This window comes from Piliocolobus tephrosceles, chromosome 8 (assembly GCF_002776525.5).
Source record: "Piliocolobus tephrosceles isolate RC106 chromosome 8, ASM277652v3, whole genome shotgun sequence".
NCBI lineage: Eukaryota > Metazoa > Chordata > Mammalia > Primates > Cercopithecidae > Piliocolobus > Piliocolobus tephrosceles.
The window spans coordinates 108817043-108838000 of NC_045441.1; the positions used below are offsets into that span (position 1 = coordinate 108817043).

Sequence of the window (20958 nt, forward strand, 5' to 3'; positions counted from 1 at the left end):
TTTATTTATTTATTTATTTATTTATTTATTTATTTATTTATTTATTTTTTGGAGATGGAGTCTCACTGTCACCCAGGCTGGAGTGCAGTGGCATGATCTCAGCTCACTTCAGCCTCCACCTCCTGAGTTCAAGCATTCTCCTGCCTCAGCCTCCTGAGTAGCTGGGATTACAGGCACCTACCACTGCACTCGGCTAATTTTTGTATTTTTTTTTTTTAGTAGAGATGGGGTTTCATGATCTTGGCCAGGCTGGTCTTGAACTCTCGACCTCATGATCCACCCACCTCAGCCTCCCAAAGTGCTGGGATTACAGGCATGAGCCACCGCGTCTGGTCAACCTATACTTTTTTGGTAATGCAAATCTTGTTAGAGATTTGGAAACAGGCAATGAACTAAAAATTTCAAATAATTTTAAATCTTGTATCAGATCTTAGTAAAAATATATTCCTTGGGTGGGGGACTTCACAGATAACACTAGGTTTCTAAGGGAGCCATTTGCTAAGATGTATCATTTAGATATGTAGTTCCTTTGTCCAGAATATTTATCTGGATGAACAAAAATCTAAAATGCTTCTTTAGGAGTGTAATATGAATATGTATGTGTGTGTATGTACATGCATATGTGTGTGTATATGTGATAGGTAGATAAACATGCATGCATATACACACTGAGAAAGGGGGAGTGGGAGAGAGATATGTATATTTCATATGATCTACCTTCATTCCAATATTATTAAAGAAGTCTTAGTAACATTTGCTTGTTTAGTAACCACATAGGATTCTTTACTCCAGAGGGAATTTGGTTATGAAAACAGCATGAATCAGATGATCTCACCCTGAATACTGCATAATATCTTCCAGACCCAAATTGTCTCCAAATCAATTCAGACCATGTTTGAAATACCAGATGTTCCATACTTTTTCCTTTCTTTCTTTTTTTTTTAAAGTATCTGACATGCAATACCTTTTTCTGGGTCAGAAGGGTGACCTGAAATGTTGCCAACCTATTTTGACTGCTTAAAATTATGAATATGGATAAATTGATTCCATTCCCTTTTCTTATTCTAAAATAAGCAGGGGATAAAAGGGTGTTTGGAGGCACAGATCATGTGAATATAAATTCAGTTTGTGGAACCTGCAGTTAAAGATACTTAAGTCCTATTTGTCTATGATTCCTGTTTCACAGTAAATATTATAGTCACTTTTATTTTTTTCTTAGGATGTTGATAGATATTCCCAAAGCCTGACTATACTTTCTTCCAGTATAGTCAATCCAAAGGACCTGTTTTCTTGGATGCTGAAGAAAAAAAGTTACTCTGTCATATCCTTTTATTGATGCTGACCAGAATGTGTTACTAAAATGATATGAAGTAGACAGCTTTGAGACTTTTGTGCTTATGAAAAACATGTGTTTTTAGGCACTAAGTGTTGAGTCTGCAGGGAATACCGTATCACATTTGCTGTTGAAGTAATTATATGCAACAGGCCTGAGTTTTATCATTCACAACTTAAGTCTTTTGTTTCCTATGCATACTTTGTAAAACTACTCCACCAAACTGAGTTCCAAGTGATTCTGACTTCTCAGAGTCATTAATATATTAGCTTTTCCAAATAATTATTTTCTATTTAGTGATTAAACTTTGAGCAGTTGACCATGCTGAATAATAACCTAACTTAAGAGTTAATCTGACACGATTTGCAATAAAATTAAAAGGTATCTTGGAACCAATCTAGTTTAATTTCTTCATTATCTAGATGAAGCCTGAAGAAGAAAGATCACTTTCAAAATCCCTGAACTCACTAGTGACACTCTGGGACCAGATCGTAGTTTTCCTGACTCTCCTTCAGGGATCTTTCTACATTTTCAAAGTTCCCCGTTAGCTCACTAGTATCTATAACTATATATATATTTTATCATTTCCTTAACATTTGGTAATTCTTACAACATAGATATGACATACAGGCACACGTGTCTTGATTATATTAGTCCAAGGATCTAGATTTCACTTTCTAAACAGCCAGTTTGCCTTAGCTGAGGAGCTAACCCTCTCTGGGCTCCCCTTCCTCCCTACCACTCTCTCTCACATACCCCTGTGTGAACCCTGGGCATCATTAAATAACACTTTCCTTATTTATATCCCTCACCAAGAGTTTTCTCCAGCCCAGTCGTCTGGGCAGAAACTAACCTACAAGATTTGGATGTTCAAGAATAGTAATAGCTTTGGCTCTTCAGGAAAGCAGAAGGACCCTAAGGAGAAGGTGTGGTCTATGCTGAGGGTAAAAAGAAGGGATGAGAAGAATTCTGGGTCCTGGACTTCAGGGAATCTTGAATACAAAGTGAATAATGGAGAGAAATTAGAGAAGCCCTTAGAGTAGATGGGGTTCCAGATCCTTGAACTGAAACCAAGAGGAGTTGAGGAACCTCAGTTCTTGTGACACTTTGCCCAAAATAGGCCCTAAGAAACTGTGCTTGGGGCAGTTCTGGCTGTGAAACTCCTCTTACCACAGATTAGAGTCCGTATGCTTTCCTTCATCTGATGCACGTTTGACTTATGAAGGGGAGAATAGCAGATGATTAGATGCCTCAGTTGGAGTGGGAACAGAGTAGAAGAAATTTGCCTCACACTGGTAGAGGTATGTCTGCTACCATGCAATTTTATAATATAAATTGGATTTAATATCCTAAATTATAATTCAGTCTGAAACTAGGCACATCCTAAACAAGGAAGACACTAGAGTGTGAATCATGTATCTTCTTTCTTGGAGAGGCATTGTGCTTGTTTCCTAACAGAGGGTTGATAGAATGAAAATATGGAAAAAGTTCTCACGCAATAATGTGGCATAAGTCAGAGATCTTCCGTGCTGGTGTCAATGAGATTTAAGTTTTGTAGCTGTATACTTGTAGCTATAAAATAAATTTCTTACTGAAATGTTCTCAGGAAAATAAGTTGATTGCCAGTCTGAAACTCTAATTGCTCTAGCGGCTAAAAGTGATTTTGAAAACTTGGTGTCATTTTTGTTTGTGTTTTGTGTGTGTGTGTGTGTGTGTGTGTGTTTAATTAGGACTGCTTCCATTAGGTTATAGTAGGAGAAAGTATATCATATTACCATGACCCAGTCCACTCTCTTTCACTTACTTGCTCTCTGTCTGTGATGTTTAAAAGTTCCCTCACACTTAAGTCTGAGCACATGGGGAAGATGAAAGTGTTTGTGTTTGGAAAGGTAGAGGGGCACTTTCTCCAGGCAGTCACAAGTCTAACTGGAAAGAGTCCATAAAGAGATTAAGCTGGCCTTCCAGGCAGGGCCCAAGGGCAAAAGAACCCTGGAACAATACTTTCTGGGTTTTCCAGGGCAGCCTACAGAGCCAGTTTCTCAAGTTACTGCTTTTCCCAAGGCCTGGTCTCCTGCTCTCTGTGAGGGCTGCCTGAGCTTCTGCTGGCAGAGCTTGAGAGGTGCTCTTGCTCCTCACTCTCCCCTGTTGCCCTGTGGCTTTCCCCTTTACCAGTCTCTCCTATCTCTGAGGATGTCATCCTCTGTTAAGCCAGTAGCCTAAGGCATGGCATTGAATGCTTCAAGAAGTTTAGTTTCTTCCTTGGGAAAATGAAAAGAAAAGGAAAACAAAACAAAGTACTCCACCTGCTACAAGGCCAGCCCTGTTACCCTGCAAGTGCTTTACAGTTTTTTGGCACTTCCCTTGCCCTCTTCTGCCACAGGCCTTGTGTATGGTGTTTCCTCTCCCCTGAATGCACTTCTCTGAGCCAAATTAGATACTGGTCAGCCTTTCCATTGTAATTCATGCACCTCTCCTTCAACAAAGCTTCCCCAGCCTTCCTTATTTAACTTACTTGTCTTCTTTTTTAAAGCTCTCAGAAAGTCATCTACACTTAGAGATGGTGCAAGAGTGTTTCTGGATTTGTAATTCTTTTCCTTGGGGCAGAAATTAGCTAGTGACTCTCTTTGAAAGACAAGAGCTCCTGTTTGACACTCTAGTCATCTGCCCCAAGAGAACAGTAGAGCAGGATCCAGATGCTGAGTTTTAGGTCTGGTTTGCTGTTGAGTAGCCGTGCAACCAGGAGCAAATTCCTCATCCTCTTTTGATTCTATTTTCTTGATCTCTTACATGAGGGAGATGCCTAGTCCTATTCAGAATAAGAATATGTGGGACACTTTAAAAGAGCAGCAGTTCATGAAATACCACCAGCTCTAGTAATTCTAATAAATAAACCGATAGCTATTTTAAGAACATATTGATGTAAAGAATCAGACTCTGTGAAAGTATTTGAAGATCTTATTCTGAGCCAAATATGAGTGATCAATGGCCTATGACACAGCCCTGAGGAGACTCTGAGAACATGTGCCCAAGGTGGTCAGGCTGCAACTTGGTTTTATACATATTACAGAGATGCAAGACATCCGTCAATACATGAAAGATGTACGTTGCTTCAGTCTGGAAAGACAGGACAACTGGAGGTAGGGAGCAGTCCTTCCAGGTCATGGGCAGCTTCACAGATTTTCTGATTGGTGATTAGTTGAAAGCCTTACTATCTAAAGACCTGAAATCAATAGAAAGGAATGTCTGGGTTATGATAAGGGGACTAGTAAGGACCAAGGTTTTATCATGAAGATGAAGTCTCCTGGTAGCAGGTGTCAGAGAGAATAGATTGTAAATGTTTCTTATCAGAGTCTGTTCTGTCAGTCTTAGGTCTCTGTGTTTATGCTAATGCTGGTCATCTGTGAAGCAGCATGCACCGAGCTGCCCCACTGCCCCGCCCCAACTCCCCATTTCTTATCATGGCCTGAACTGGTTTTTCAGGTTCAGTTTGGAATGACCTTGGCCAAGAGGTGGGGTCCATTCAGATGCTTCTTGGGTTTATAATTTTATTTTTGATTTACAAAGATAAAAATTTGGTAGGAGAAAACAACTTGCCCCTTTGCAAGGTTGACTTTATAACAGTAGTGAGCTACTCCAAAGCCTTAGTGTAAAAACTCTGCTGACTCATGGAGGTTCTAGTTACATGAGCTGAACTTTCAAGTTGCATTCAGAAATAGAGAATGAGATGGTATTGTTCCAGGATGTTTGCAGTCTTTTATAAGCCCAGCGTTGTTCAGACCAGGCAATTCTAATTTGAAGGCATGCAAGAATTTAACTGGCCACTTAATTTAGAGGCAGAAGCATATTTCTAGATATTATCTGTCTGCAGATATCAGGATTTTATACACACATGTAAGTTTGTATGTGTATATGCAAGTTCTATGTCATGAGGTAAAATGTATTCCACGTTGTGAATTACATAAAAGAGAGTTTAAAAGCCTCTGATTTAAGCTAAGCTATGTGATTAAGGCGTAATAATGTAATCAAAATTTTCATTTGGGATTAGAGTTTATTTAGCAGGAGATGCATGAACATAGTATGAATCATATCCATACTCTAGGCACATTCAGAACGAACTCTTCTGTAATGGAAAATTAGAAGGGCCTTGAAAAAGAGTATACTTTTTTGGATTTGCTTTTCCTTTTACTATGGATATTGTAATGGAGAAAACATGTAATTATGCTTCTTACACAAGACCAGAAAACAGTCTCTCTCTCTCTTTTTGTTAAACCTACATTATTTCCATACTGTGTGAACTGTGATCATCAGTGACAAGGAAACAATTTAATTGTTTTAAAAAAAGCTTAGTGTTGACGTTAAATATACAATTTAAAGACTTTCATTTCTTTTGAAAATTGGTAATATAGACATGGCAAAGATGATAAAGCTTAATGCTTAATCAAAGATGATAAAGGTGTTTATTCTTTAGAGAGTATACTTTATATGGTCTAACTTAAAAGTAATGTGGGTTCCCTTAAGCAGCTGGGTTTGAATGTGGCCTTAATTATGGAAAAAGGATGTGGTCGTTTTCTTAGAACAAAAGGAAAGGCTTCACTTCAACTTCAGGGCATGTCAGACTGATCTTTCAAGGAACAAGTTACAATGTGGTTTTGATTGCATAGTGACAAACAGAACTTGGTAAAGTTACAAAAGAGGGCCATTGGAAAATATCCATTATTTGTCCAGCTTGAACTGCTACTCTAGGCACTAACCAGTAACCAATTCCTCATGGTCATTGATGTGATATTTAAAACACGGAATAATCTGGTTACTGGTGGTTTGCCACTGTACTGATGTAAGACTGGCTACTCTTTTTTTTTCTAATATCGGTAGTTGGGTAAAAGAGCTTAATTACCATCTTGTGTCCTCTGCCATCTGCACCCCACTCCTTCCACATATTAGGCCATGTCTCAGCAAGTTCTCAAAGACTACTGTTTAATATGGTAAAGAAGAAAAGATGGTTTATTATAGCAAGGGTGGTAATACAGCTCTCCACTCCTCGCCTCCCTACAGCTTCAGGCAGAAGAGCGCAGGCCTTGGAGTCAGAAAGACCTGAACTCAAATCTCTACTCTACCATTTATTAACACTTTGATCTTAAGCAAGTTCCATAATCTCTGAGTTTCAGCAAAAACGTGTCAAAAATGGCAAATAATATTGCCTACTCGGTATTTTATATGGTTCTGTAAGATTTTTTTTTAATAAATTACATTCTATATAAAATATTTTCTAAACAAAAAACAGTGAAAAAAGTAACATTTTTACAAGAAAACCCTCTAATAGACAACATCTAGATTCTCATATCTGCTATAGATTTCTATCTGTTCTGATATGCCGTTTTGGTTGACGTACATGAAGAAAAGTTGGTTTAACTCAAATATGTAACTGCTAAAAGATAAAGTATATATATATTTTAATTTTATTATACTTTAAGTTCTAGGGTACATGGGCACAACGTGCAGGTTTGTTACATATGTATACATGTGCCATGTTGGTGTGCTGCACCCATTAACTCGTCATTTACATTAGGTATATCTCCTAATACTATCCCTTCCCCCACCCCCTCCCCACAATAGGACCTGGTGTGTGATGATCCCCTTCCTGTGTCCAAGTGATCTCGTTGTTCAATTCCCACCTATGAGTGAGAACACACAGTGTTTGGTTTTCTGTTCTTGCGATAGTTTGCTGAGAATGATGGTTTCCAGCTGCATCCATGTCCTGACAAAGGACACGAACTCATCCTTTTTTTATGGCTGCATAGTATCCATGGTGTATATGTGCCACATTTTCTTAATCCAGTCTGTCACTGATGGACATTTGGGTTGATTACAAGTCTTTGCTATTGTGAATAGTGCTGCAATAAACATACATGTGCATGTGTCTTTATAGCAGCATGACTTATAATCCTTTGGGTATATCCCCAGTAATGGGATGGCTGGGTCAAATGGTATTTCTAGTTCTAGATCCTTGAGGAATCACCACACTGTTTTCCACAATGGTTGAACTAGTTTACAGTCCCACCAACAGTGTAAAAATGTTCCTATTTCTCCACATCCTCTCCAGCACCTGTTGTTTCCTGATTTTTTAATGATTGCCATTCTAACTGGTGTGAGATGGTATCTCATTTTGGTTTTGATTTGCATTTCTCTGATGGCGAATGATGATGAGCATTTTTTCATGTGTCTGTTGGCTGTATGAATGTCTTCTTTTGAGAAGTGTCTGTTCATATCCTGACCTCTTCAAGGAGAACTACAAACCACTGCTCAGTGAAATAAAAGAGGACACAAACAAATGGAAGAACATACCATGCTCATGGATAGGAAGAATCAATATTGTGAAAATGGCCATACTGCCCAAGGTAATTTATAGATTCATTGCCATGCCCATTAAGCTACCAATGACTTTCTTCACAGAATTGGAAAAACCTGCTTTAAAAAGTTCATGTGGAACCAAAAAAGACCCCGCATTGCCAAGACAATCCTAAGCCAAAAGAACAAAGCTGGAGGCATCATGCTACCTAACTTCAAACTATACTACAAGGCTACAGGAACCAAAACAGGATGGTACGGGTACCAAAACAGAGATCTAGACCAATGGAACAGAACAGAGCCTTCAGAAATAATACCACGCATCTACAGTCATCTGATCTTTGACAAACATGACAAAAACAAGAAATGAGGAAAGGATTCCTTATTTAATAAATGGTGCTGGGAAAATTGGCTAGCTGTAAGTAGAAAGCTGAAACTGGATCCTTTTCTTACTCCTTACACGAAAATTAATTCAAGATGGATTAGAGACTTAAATGTTAGACCTAAAACTATAAAAACCGTAGAAGAAAACCTAGGTAATACCATTCAGGACATAGGCATGGGCAAGGACTTCATGTCTAAAACACCAAAAGCAACAGCAACAAAAGCCAAAATTGACAAATGGGATCTAATTAAACTAAAGAGCTTCTGCACAGCAAAAGAAACTACCATCACAGTGAACAGGCAACCTACAGAATGGGAGAAAATTTTTGCAATCTACTCATCTGACAAAGGGCTAATATCCAGAACCTATAAAGAATTCAATCAAATTTACAAGAAAAAAACAAACAACCCCATCAAAAAGTGGGCAAAGGTTCTGTAAGATTTTAATGAGATATAAGTAAAGTACTTGCCTCTATTCCTCGTGTCTTAGTCTATTCCTGCTGCCATAACAAAATACCTTAGACTGGGTAATTTATAAATAATAGAAATTTATTTCTCAAGTTCTGGAGGCTGGGAAGTTCAAGATCAAGGCACTGGCAGATTCAGTGTCTGGTGTGGGCTTGCTTCCTGCTTCCAAGATGGCACCTTGTTGCTGCATCTTCACATGGAGGAAGGTTCAGAAGAGATGGAAGAGAGGAAGCCCCATCAATGAAGGTGGAGCCATCATTGCCTAACTACCTAATAATTTCATGAAGGCCCAGCTTCATAATATTGGTACATTGGGGATTAAGTTGCCACATGAATTTTGGAGGAGCACAAACGTTAAAGCCATAGCACTGGCATTCAATAAGTGTATATTGTAGCTATTAATATTTATCATAATAAAAATAATATTACTTCAGTTGTAATTCCTAAAATCTTTAATTCCTTGTTTGATGCAAAATATGTTATTCAGGATGAGACTTGCTTTTTAAGCTATGGTTTTCTGAGTGTTGTACCTGTTGTACTACAGGGCAGTACTACGAGACATGTAGTGGCCAAAGACATAAGTTCATGACTTTTTGCTATTTGCAGTGTTTGTAGTTTTCTATACAGTTATATTCCGACGCTTTTCTTTCCTTGATAAAAAGCAATCAGAATATAAAATATGTTATGTATGTACTTGGAACTGCCATGTACATACCTGAGTATCATTACTGACTAAACATAAGATTTGTTTGAAAGTTATATCAACACAAGTGGTAAGTGGAATTAAAAGTGCGATTTCTTGAATTTTTAGATTTGTAAAGAATGTAATAATAGATTCGCAATGTTTTCTTTTTAACAGATGGGCTTAGGTCACGAGCAAGGATTTGGAGCCCCTTGTTTAAAATGCAAAGAAAAATGTGAAGGATTCGAACTGCACTTCTGGAGGTATTGTTTTGAAAACTGCAACCACATTAGTAATTTATACTTTTTGCAATACTTCTTTAGACAGTGGAGATATCTTCAAGTTCTCCAGCATGCTTGCTAAGTTGCAGACCTGTTATTGTCTTTTCTGAGAAATGAATACAACATAAAGTGTTCTGTCTTACTGTCATTAAGTTTGACTTAGTAAATTGAACCATAATAACTATATTTAGAGTTGTTGAATTTGCTTGCTGTCTTTAAGATTTCCTTTGAGCCTGAAATACTGAAAATATCTTTCTGGTGGTAAATAAGTTTGTAGTAATCCTCCAGGACTATTTAATAATTTATTTATTTATTTTATTATTTATTTTTTGAGATGAACTCTCATTCTGTCACCTAGACTGGAGTGCAGTGGTGTGACCTCAGCTCACTGCAACCTCTGCTTTCTGGTTCAAGCAATTCTCTTGCCTTAGCCTCCTGAATAGCTGAGATTACAGGCTTGTGCCATGGCGCCTGGCTAATTTTTCTTTTTTGTATTTTTAGTAGAGATGGGGTTTCACCATGTTGGCAAGGCTGGTCTCAAACTCCTGACCTCAAGTGATCAGCCCACCTCAACCTCCCAAAGTGCTAGGATTACAGGCGTGAGCCACCACGCCTGGCCCTGTTTAATAATTTAATTATTTTCTTCTTAAAAATTGGTAACTTCACATCTCATCTCTACATTTTCAGTAAACAAATATGAATACTGAATTGAGCATTTATATGTTAGTTATCAGGGAATGAAGTTGAATTTAGGTCTCTTTAAAATTTTCAGCTGTAAGGTTACCAGTGAAAAACATTGAAACACTTGAATTTTTTTTTAAGAAAAAATTAATTGTAGTGTCTTGGTTTGAATGAAGTGCAAATATACACAAGACAAATGTTAGCGGGTCAAAAATGTGAATTTTATATAGATCTTATGTTTAGGTTGTTTTGAAAGTACTACTGCACAGCATATAAATCTAAAATCAGTATTTGAAACCTGTGCTTATGAATGACTGTCAAGTCCATAATGGTAGTTCATAAGTCTGCTCAAAGTTAGAATTAGCAGGAAAAAAAAATAAAGATAACTATACAATTTTAGGATGGCAGCTATCTTGTTAGGATGACTCATTTGAGAGCCACTTCTGTACTACAAATTTCCACAGGAAACCCTTTAGAATAAATACTTTCATCAGCTCTTGGAAATGTGTACAGTGTAATTAAAGGAGATTATAAACAAATAAAATTTTAGACATTAAGCTCTTTTAAAAACTAGTTTATTGAATCAGTTTTCAGAAACAAAGGTAAATGTGTAAAATAGCAAAGTCAGTAGAAACCTGCTAGAACTGATACAATTCTTCAGTTTTAGGGAGCTAAAGTTTTCCAGAAATTTTTTTTACAAGACTTAAAAAAACAGCTCTCCCTTGTACTGTCTCTTCAAGGGATGTAGAAGTGAGGCAGTATGTCTCTCATGTTTTAAAAAGGTAAGGTGACTTAACACAAAATAGTTTTCATGGATTAGAACATCTCTGCTCTTAATGCTCACACTGTTTTCTATTGTCCCTATCAGTTAACTTTACGGAAGGCTGCACTGCCCTCTCCTGGGCGTAGTTTTTACCTTACAATCTTATAATACCTAAAACCCAAAACCCAAAATGCTCCAAAACCAAAACTTCTTGACTGTCAACATGATGCCACAAGTGGAAAATTTCACATACCTGACCGTGTGACAGGTCGCAGTCAAAATGCATTCAAACCTTTGTGTCTTGTACACAATTATTTAAAATATGTGTAAAATTACCATCAGGCTATGTATATAAGCTGTATATGGAACAGAAATGAATTTTATGTTTAAACTTGGGCCCTATCCCCAAGATATCTCATTGTGTTTATGCAAATATTCCAAAATTTAAAAAATTTTGAAATCTGATACACTTCTGTTTTATTTTACTTCTGAAGCATTTTGGGTAAGAGATACTTAACCTGTATTCTTTCTGGTTCTGCTATGCAATTGCCAAAAACTGTTCATGATTTTAATATATCCGACAAGAGCAGATCTCCATGGCATGAAAATAACCCTTTTATTTTTTTTTTTCAATTTTATCACACAGACTCATTTAATCAAGTGGGTATAGTCTGAAAATCTAAGAGCCATAATAGCCTAGGGCTTTGCATATGGCCTGTCATTCAGCTGGGGTTGATAACGGTCTACCCCGTAGGTATTAGTAGTTCTGACATCTTCCTGGCATGAGTCCAGTCACATTTCTCTCAGAATTCTTGATAATTCCCTGACTTTTTCACCATAGCTAAAAGAGCTGAAGCAGGTGCCTTTGACCTCCATATATAGCCTCTTTCAGTACAGTCTTTGAAGTAAAATATTCTAGACTAGCTGTCCTGAGTGTAACAAAGATTCCAGGTCTAGTCTAGGGCCACAGAACTTCTGTGGATGAGGTGGACATGGGATTCCATGACCCTGCCCACTTAGCCTCCTCCTCCAGCTTCATGGTGATCCATGACTTAGGACCCTGAGGGCTCCATTGGGTACATTTCAAAAATCAGAGTTAAATTATTCTCTACCTCTTTATTAGTCTGGCCTCTCACACAACCACATAAATGGTCTTTTGAACATGGATACTATTATATACTTCTGATGACTTAAGAACCCTCAGTAGTTTCCCACTGGACTTCTTTTAGGCAAATTTCTTGACCTTTGATGTTAAACCCCAACATCTGGCCTCTGCTTGCTTTTCCAGCCTCTTCCACTGCCCTTCCAAGCACCCTATGCTCCAAGTGCTTGATACATACTATTCCCTGAAATTTTGTGCCTTATTGCATGGTATTCTCTGCCTGGAAAACCCTACCTCCCACCAATAGGAAACAAAAAGTCTCAGCTCAAGAAGTACCTTTGAGAATTCTTCCTTGCCCATGTATGTCTTTTCAGGCTGCCATAACAAAATATCACAGACCTGGTAGTTTAAACAAAATGTGCTTTCTCCCAGTTCTACAGGCTGGAAAGTTCAAGATCAGGTGCTTGGTTAATCAACATGGTTGAGTTCTGGTGAGGTCTCCCTTCCAGGCTTACAGATGGCTGCCTTCTCACCATGTGCTCACATGGCCTTTCCTTGGTGTGTATGTGCATGTGCATGTGTGTGTGTGTGAGTGTGTGTCTGGAGAGGAAGAGATCTCTCTCCCTTTTCTTATAAGCTCACTTATTCCAATGGATTGTGACCTTCACCTTGTGACCTCTTTTAACTTTACTTCCTAAAAGCACCTGCTCCAAATACAGTCACATTAGGGGTTTGGGCTTCAGCATATGACTTTGAGGAAATACAATTCAGTCCACAGCACCCCCTTCCTGCTTCCACATACCCCCCAAAGTTGTTAGGAATCATTTTCCTTTTTATCACCTTGAATACTTACAGGAAGCCAGGAGATAAATACCCAGACCTCATTCTTCTTCTTCATTCTGATTTCCTACTGGCACTTCCCATTGTCCCATTGCCAGTGCCAAGGGAACCGACCGGTGTAGTCCTTAAGGGTCAGCCTTTGGGAAGTAGCACAGAGTACTGAGGCATGGAGAGTGAATCTGGAGAGGTGAATGAAGATGCCGGATCAAGGTTTATCACCATAGTTGCAGGAGACTAAAAATGAATTATTAGAAATTTAGAGTGGAACTTGTAACTAAACTAGTTGAACCTTATTTTACAGATCAGAGAACTAAAACCAAAGGAAGTTAAAATAACTTGAGCCCATGAGTTATTAATGATATAATTTGTGAATGATTTCTGTGTGTCACACACCGGTGAGCACTTGTAATAATTTTCTACTACTGCATAACAAATCACTACAAACTTTGCAAGTTAAAGCAACAACTATTAACTCAACATCCATTATTATTATTATTATTATTACTTTTTTTTTTTGAGACGGGGTTTCACCCTTTTTGCCCAGGCTGGAGTGCAATGGTGCAATCTCGGCTCACTGCAACCTCTGCCTCCTAGGTTCAAGTGATTCTCCTGCCTGCCTCCCGAGTAGCTGGGATTACAGGCGCCCACCACCACACCCACCTGATTTTTTGTATTCTTAGTAGAGACAGGGTTTCACCATGTTGGCCAGGCTGGTCTCAAACCACTGACGTCAGCTGATCCACCCGCCTCAGCCTCCCAAAGTGCAAGGATTACAGGCGTGAGCCACGGTGTCTGGCCAGCATCCATTATCTTTCAGATTAGAAGTCTGAGGTAGTGGGGCTGGCTTAGCTGGATTCTATGCTTAGCACCTCAAAAAGCTGAAATAAAGGTGTTGGCCAGGCGAAGTTCTCACCTTTAAGTTCTGGGGAAAAATCTGCTTTCAAGCTCATTCTTGTTGGTAGAATTCATTTTCTGTGGTTGGAGAACCAAGGTCCCTGTTTCCTCATTGCTCTCAGCTGGGGGCTGGCTACTCAGCTTCTAGAAGCCACTCGCATTCATTGAGGTACAGCTCCTTCCATCTTCAAAGCCAGCAACACTCCTTAGAATCCTTCCTGAACCTCAACTTCCCCTTCTGCTACCAGCCAGAGAAAATTCATTGCTTTTTAAGAGCTCACATGATTAGATTAGGCACGCCTGGAAAATTTCCCATCTGCCATATAAAAGTAACATAATCATGAAAGTAACACTGGGGACAGAATTCATAGGAGCCATCTTAAAATTCTGCTTACCACAGCACGTTATATACCTGATTGTACCTAATACTCCTAATATTTATTTTATTATTTATGATAAATCAAAGACTTAGGAAAGTTAAATAAGTTACCAAAGTTAGGGCTTACAGATGGCAGAGCTGAATTTGAATTCAGAGTTTGCCAAAACCTTTCTCCATGGCAGAGTAGATACTAGAATGTGCATTTTTCACTCTCAGGGCCAGTGAACTCTGAACTGCACCAGGCTGTCGCCTCTGAAGTGTGATTGTTGTGATACAGACATCCTTGTGGATAAAGGTGTACTTTTACTGTGAGCTCTCTCCTTTTTCAGTGTGCCCGTGATTACAATAGTAGAGGAAAATAGAAGGTTCAGGAAGCCTGATAACAACCCAATAAGAAACACTATCTACTGGGCATGCTTTCAAGTAATATTTAGAGATAATGAGTGTTTATTGAAATGTATGACATGGACCCAAGGTTTCCAGTTTATAGCCAGTTATTTCATATTGAAGTATAGTTAATATAGTTGCAACCATGTCATTTATCATATTAAGTAACATAATTATTAGTTTTGCCTTATCTTTGCTAAAGTCTCCCAATAAAACAGTTGCAATTTATTGAAAATGTGTTACTTGATTATAACATACATCTGTTCAGAATTTCTGATTGATTTAGAGCTGAGTGAAAACTGAAAATTCCCTACCATAAATGGATTAATACTTGTGTTGAGTTCTATCACAGAGGCCCACGCTTAAATCCATATATGTATATCCCTGTTATAAAAGGGCAGCTTCCAACCCTTTTAAATAATGGTTTGTAGCAGTGCCATGGCCATGCTTTTAAATCACTGTGAATGCTGGCAGCATGTCAAAGCACTCTAGTTTCTACTACTTGCCTTGGAAAAATAGTAAGTTTTACAAATAGTGATACAAAAAGAATTTCTTTTGGTAGAATAAAGGATAGTTTCTTGGTTGCTTTCAGCTTGAAACTGTAAATATGTTTATTTGTCTGAGGCAATACTTTCGGTAGTTTGGTTCTTGTACTTGCTCTCCCAGGCTGTCTCTTTCTCTCCCTCTCTCCCTCCTTTCCTCCCCTTCGCTCCTCCCTCTCCTTCACCAGTTAGATTTAACTCTAGAACTCTTAAGTTGTAAAGTTTTGAGTGTACGATTTTGATTTGCCATACGTATTAATGTTTGCATATATATGTGTTAATGGTGCTAAACTCTTTTTGTACAAACAACATTTAATACAAATAACCCTCCTCCATCCCTACACCTTAGAGCTTTCCAATCTGCCAGTCCACCTTTGCATCTTTTTTAAAGAATCATGAAAAAGACTTTTAAACTAACTTAATTCTGAATCCCCTTCCCTTTTTTTTTTTTTCCCCCCATAGAACTTTTCTTAACATCCTGTGGAGAGTCTGGAGAGAGAACTGCTCAATAGGACAGTTTAGAAAATTTAGAGGGTTGAAAACTGTGCTAAATATGGGAACTGATTTATATACTCTCTTAAAACTATCAACTCAGTATAGCACAAATAAATTTAATAAACAAGCTTTTTAAATCTATATATGTCATCAAAAGTTACTTATGGATCATCTGAAGAAAGAAAATCCACACACCGCACAAACAGCCCCTGAAGAAAGATAATCCACACACCGCACAAACAGCCCCTTGCACGTGGATATTGTGCTCACCCATACCCCGTTTTTGTTTTTGTTTTAGGTTTGTATAAAACCACGTTTTTAAATTTCTCAATTTCTTAAGGGTAGAATCTGGGTTATTTTAGGCTGAAATTGAATATGTGATAAACATCCCACTTATTCTCAGGCCACTCTCTGATAACAAGATCACAGTGGCATCCTTTTCTTCTCCAATTCCACAACAAGGTTTTTCTTTTAATAAATTTGTTGGATTGCTTCCAAATGACTTTAAAAGTTTTTATAGGTATTTCTAAAAGTAAAATGTTTTAGTTTAAATGTGGGAGATTAAAATATAAAACACTGTAGATTAGATAGAACTCTAAGAAAAAGATTTTAAAACCTAAAAGTAGGTAAGTGGTAATAGCACAGATTTCCACAATAGATAGCACCTGGCACCTAGTGCTGATTTTTATAGTGTGCTTTCTTGCAGAGTGGTTTGTAGCTGGCTCTTTTCCTTGTAGAAATGGAGCTCCAGTGTAAGGCAACTGGAAGGGATGTGGTCATCCCAGCTGTTTCAGTGATGACAGCTCTAGTTGAAGAACCATGCCACCCTTCTTGGGTCACATTCTTACCAAGGACTCTGTCACCACTATTCACCACATTGGAGTGAGGATGCAGATGAGGCTTTTAATATAGTCATGATGATTTTTTAAATTATAATGAATCAATCATAGGTTTTCTCTACTTAAGAAACTGTTAATTATATGGCATAGTATGACTTCTTAGGTATTTCTTCTTTCTCACCACTACTGCTATTGGTATGTTGTTTTAACCTGATTTTACTTACTTATTAATAAAGGTATATTGGGTAGTTAAAGGCATTGGTAGAAAAGCAGAGGCTTCCTGGGACTGTGAATTCTTCTAATTGTGAAGACAAATAATTAAAAAAATACCGAGCTGGTTCTTCTATAATTAGTGAATTTAACTCTTTATATTTAACACTTTCATAGTAAATATAACTTTTTTAACCAAGCCACAGCTCACCCTAGTTTGTTCATGCTTCAGAAACCTTCAGGCTTTATTTCACTTGTATCTTTTACTATTTATCTTTCAGATTCTAAAATCTGACCCTTCTTATTTTGTGCTATTCATGTTGTACTGGTGTAGAACTTAGATTGTAAAAATTTCCAAAGTCCAGTATTTATTATACAGCCTTGATCCTTTAAGACATCACTTTGCTAATTATTGGGATGCACGCTGTAGCTCACAGCCATAGAAGGATCTATTTAGCTATATTAAGAACTAAATTCCCACTTCACCTTTTTCCCCCCTCAGGAAGATATAATTTTAAACTTGATCCAAAAGCAGTGTGATAGTATAATTACATTGTTGTTAACCAAAGAATAAAAGTAAAGAACATACTGTAGTAGGATAACTTGCTGCTTTCCACTAGATGGGAGTATGAGATAACCAAATGTTAGAAAGATTCTTTTATAGCTGAACTAGAATATGCAAGTTCTTCAACAAATTCTTACCAAATAAAGATTTCTGACTAGTGTGCACAAGGAAAGCAATTTGCCTCTTCACCACCAGTCTCTCTCTCTCTCTCTCTCTCTCTCTCTCTCTCTCTCTCTCTCTCTCGGAATATGCAAGTCAAATCTAATATTTTCAGTTTGCATACTGAGAAGTATTTTAAGAACATTCAGAATATAACAACCTAAAATCTATAATTAATAATGTATTATTTGGCAATGAGATTCATTTGGGTTTTTAGTTGTTGTTTTTTCTGTTTCTGATGTAGAGAAATTCCATGACTTATATTAATTTTAAATTTAGAAAACTTATTAAACTCTTCTTAATGCTAATTAATACATTGCATTTCTCTGTGATCATTCATAGCATCTATGAATAGCAACAGTTTAGTTTTTTTCTTTCTGATGAATTCTTGTAACTTTTTTTCACACTGTTCTGATTAGTACCTTCAGAACAATATGATTAGAATTAGTGATAGCAAGGTTGCTTTCTTGCTTCACATCTTAAAACTAATGCAGTAAGTATGATCTATGCTGAGTGTCTGGGTTTGTCCCCCCCGTGCCCCACCCTGCAGAAACTCTTTCTAGAATTGTTGCTATTTCCCTTTACTAGTTTCTTCTATTCTCTTTATTTTCCTTCCTTTTACTTCAGACTTATTATGCCTTTCTCCTAACTTCCTGAATTGAACTCTTAGTACTTTATTCTTTCCTATTTTCTAATTTGAGTGTTTTCAAGTTTAATTTTTTGTTTAGTTATCTAATTATTTCAACATGCATACTTAACCTATCTAAAGTTAATCCATGTTTATATAGACTGAACAATGTAAGTATCTTTAGAATGTGTTTTAAAACACTCAGATCGCCAATCTTAATTTTATGCTGTCGTTGCCTTGTATATTAGTTCCAGCTTAAATTTTTAACACCACTCCCTACTACTCTGTTTTTCTCTGTCACCTTTTCCAGCTTCTTTTCTTCTGCCAGACTCTTTCTCGTGTCCTTACTTTTTCCCTCTACACTTTCGCCAAGAGGCACAGATGATCTCTTTAACTCATATTCATTATATTGTTCTCTGACCACCAAATTTATATTTCCTACCAGGCTACAGCGTTTAACCTGAGAGTTATATATCCTACACTCTGTGATATCTTTACCTTGTCTCACAGGCACATCAGATTTATCAGTGGTTTCATTTTGGAGGCTTCCATCGGCCTTCCCCACTCCATGCTGCAAAACTGTTCATCTTTTGAATGAACTGTCTTACTATATTATATTCCTTCTACTAATTTACTCATCTCAGAAACTTGGTTTTATTTTTCAAGGGACTGAGTATATTAGTCTGCTCTCACGCTGCTAATAAAGACATACCCAGGACTGGGTAACTTATAAAGGAAAGAGGTTTAATTGACTCACGGTTCAGCATGGCTGGGAAGGCCTCAGGAATCTTACAATCATGGCAAAAGGGGAAGCAAACACATCCTTCTTCACATGGTGGGAACACGAAGTGCCTAGGAAAATGGAGAAAAGCCCCATATAAAACCATCAGATCTCATGAGAACTCACTCACCATCACAAGAAGAGCATGAGGGTAATAGCTCCCATGATTCAGTTACCTCCCATCATGTCCCTCCCACAACATGTGGGATCATGGGAAATATAATTCCAGATGAGATTTGGGTGGGGACACAGCCAAACCATATCATTCTGCCACGGCCCCTCCCACTCTCATGTCCTCACTTTTCAAAACACAATCATGCCCTTCCAACAGTCTCCCAAAGTCTTAACTCATTCCAGCATTAACTCAAAAGTCCAAGTCCAAAGTCTTATCTGAGACAAGGCAAGTCCCTTCTGCCTGTGAGCCAGTAAAATCAAAAGCAAGTTAGTTACTTCCTAGATACAATGAGGGTACAGGCATTGGGTAAATATGCCATTCCAAATGGGAGAAACTGGCCAAAACAAAGGGGCTATAGGCCCCGTGAGTCGGAAATCCAATAGGGCAGTCATTAAACCTTAAAGTTCCAAAATGATCTCCGTTGACTTCATGTCTCACATCCAGGGCGTGCTAATGCAAAAAAGGTGGGCTCCCCATGACCTTAGGCAGCTCCATCCTTGTGGCTTTGCAGGGTACAGTCCCACTCCCAGCTGCTTTCACAGGCTGGTGTTGACTGCCTGCGGCTGTCCTTGGATCTACCATTCTGGGGTCTAGAGGATGGTGGCTCTCTTCTTATAGCTTCACGAGGCAGCGCCCTTGTGAGGATGCTGTGTGGGGGCTCTGACCCCACATTTCCCTTCCACACTACCCTAGCAGAGGTTCTCCATGAGGACTCTGCCCCTGCAACAAACTTCTGCCTGGACATCCAGGCATTTTCATACATCCTCCGAAATCTAGGCAGAGGTTCCCAAACATGTCTTCTGCATACCTGCAGGACCAATACCTTATGGAAGCTGCCAAGGCTTGGGGCTTGCACCCTCTGAAGCAGTGGTCCAAGCTACACCTTGGCCCCTTTGAGCCACCACTGGAGCTGAAGAAGCTGGGATGCAGGGCAGCATGTCCCAAGGCTGCACAGAGTAAGGGGGCCCTGGGCCTGGTCCACGAAAGCATTTTTCCCTCCTAGGCCTCCAGGCCCGTGATGGGAGGGGCTGCTGTGAAGCTCTCTGACAGGCCCTGGAGACATTTTCTCCATTGTCTTGGTGATTAACATCTGAGCACCTTGTTACTTATGGAAATTTCTGCAACGAGTTTGAATTCCTCCCCAGAAAATGGCTTTTTCTTTTGTATCACATTGTCAGGCTGCAAATTTTTCAAGCTTTTATCCTCCATCACCTCTTGAATGCTTTGCTGCTTAAAAATTTCTCCTACCAGATATCCTAAATCACCTCTCTCAAGTTCAAAGTTTTGCCCCTGCCTACAGATTCTAGGGCAGGGGCAAAATACCACCAGTCTCTTTGAATAGCCAGAGTGGCCTTTATACCAGTTCCCAGCAAGTTCCTCATCTCCATCTGAGACCACCTCAGCCTGGACTTCATTGTCTTCATCAGTATTTTGGTAAAAGTCATTCAACAAGTCTCTAGGAAGTTCTAAACTTTCCCACATCTTCCTGTCTTCTGAACCCTCCAAGTTTCTAGGAATTTCCAAACTTTCTCACATCAACTTGTCTTATTAGCCCTCCAGACTTTTCTAACCTCTGCCTGTTACCCAGTTCCAAAATCGCTTCCACATTTTCAGGTATCCTTATAGCAGCACCCCACTCTTTGTAGTACCCATTTACTATATTAGTCCATTCTCATGCTGCTAATAAAGACATACCTGAGACTGGGTAATTTATAAAGGAAAGAGATTTAATTGACTCACAGTTCAGCATGGCTGGGAGGCCTCAGGAAGCTTACAAACATGACTGAACAGGAAGCAAACACATTCTTCACATTGTGGCAGGAAGGAGAAGTGCTGAGCAAAAAAAAGTCCCTTATAAAACCATCAAATCACGTGAGCACTCACTCACTATCATGAGAATAGCATGAGGGTAACAGCCCTCATGATTCAATTACCTCCTACCACATCCGTCCCATGACACATGGGAATTATGGGAACTACGATTCAAGATGAGATTTGGGTGGGGTCACAGCCAAACCATATCAC

General features: G+C 38.6%; 1 protein-coding gene across 2 annotated transcripts in view; it reads left to right on the plus strand.

The window, feature by feature from the left end:
* The window catches only part of TES (testin LIM domain protein), a 50424-nt gene that overhangs the window by 17203 nt on the left and 12263 nt on the right, over positions 1 to 20958 (plus strand). For both annotated transcript variants that reach the window (XM_023228187.2, XM_023228188.2), the window contains exon 2: positions 9390 to 9475. In XM_023228187.2, coding sequence (XP_023083955.1) covers positions 9390 to 9475 — 86 coding nt within the window. The remainder of the gene's footprint in view (positions 1 to 9389; positions 9476 to 20958) is intronic.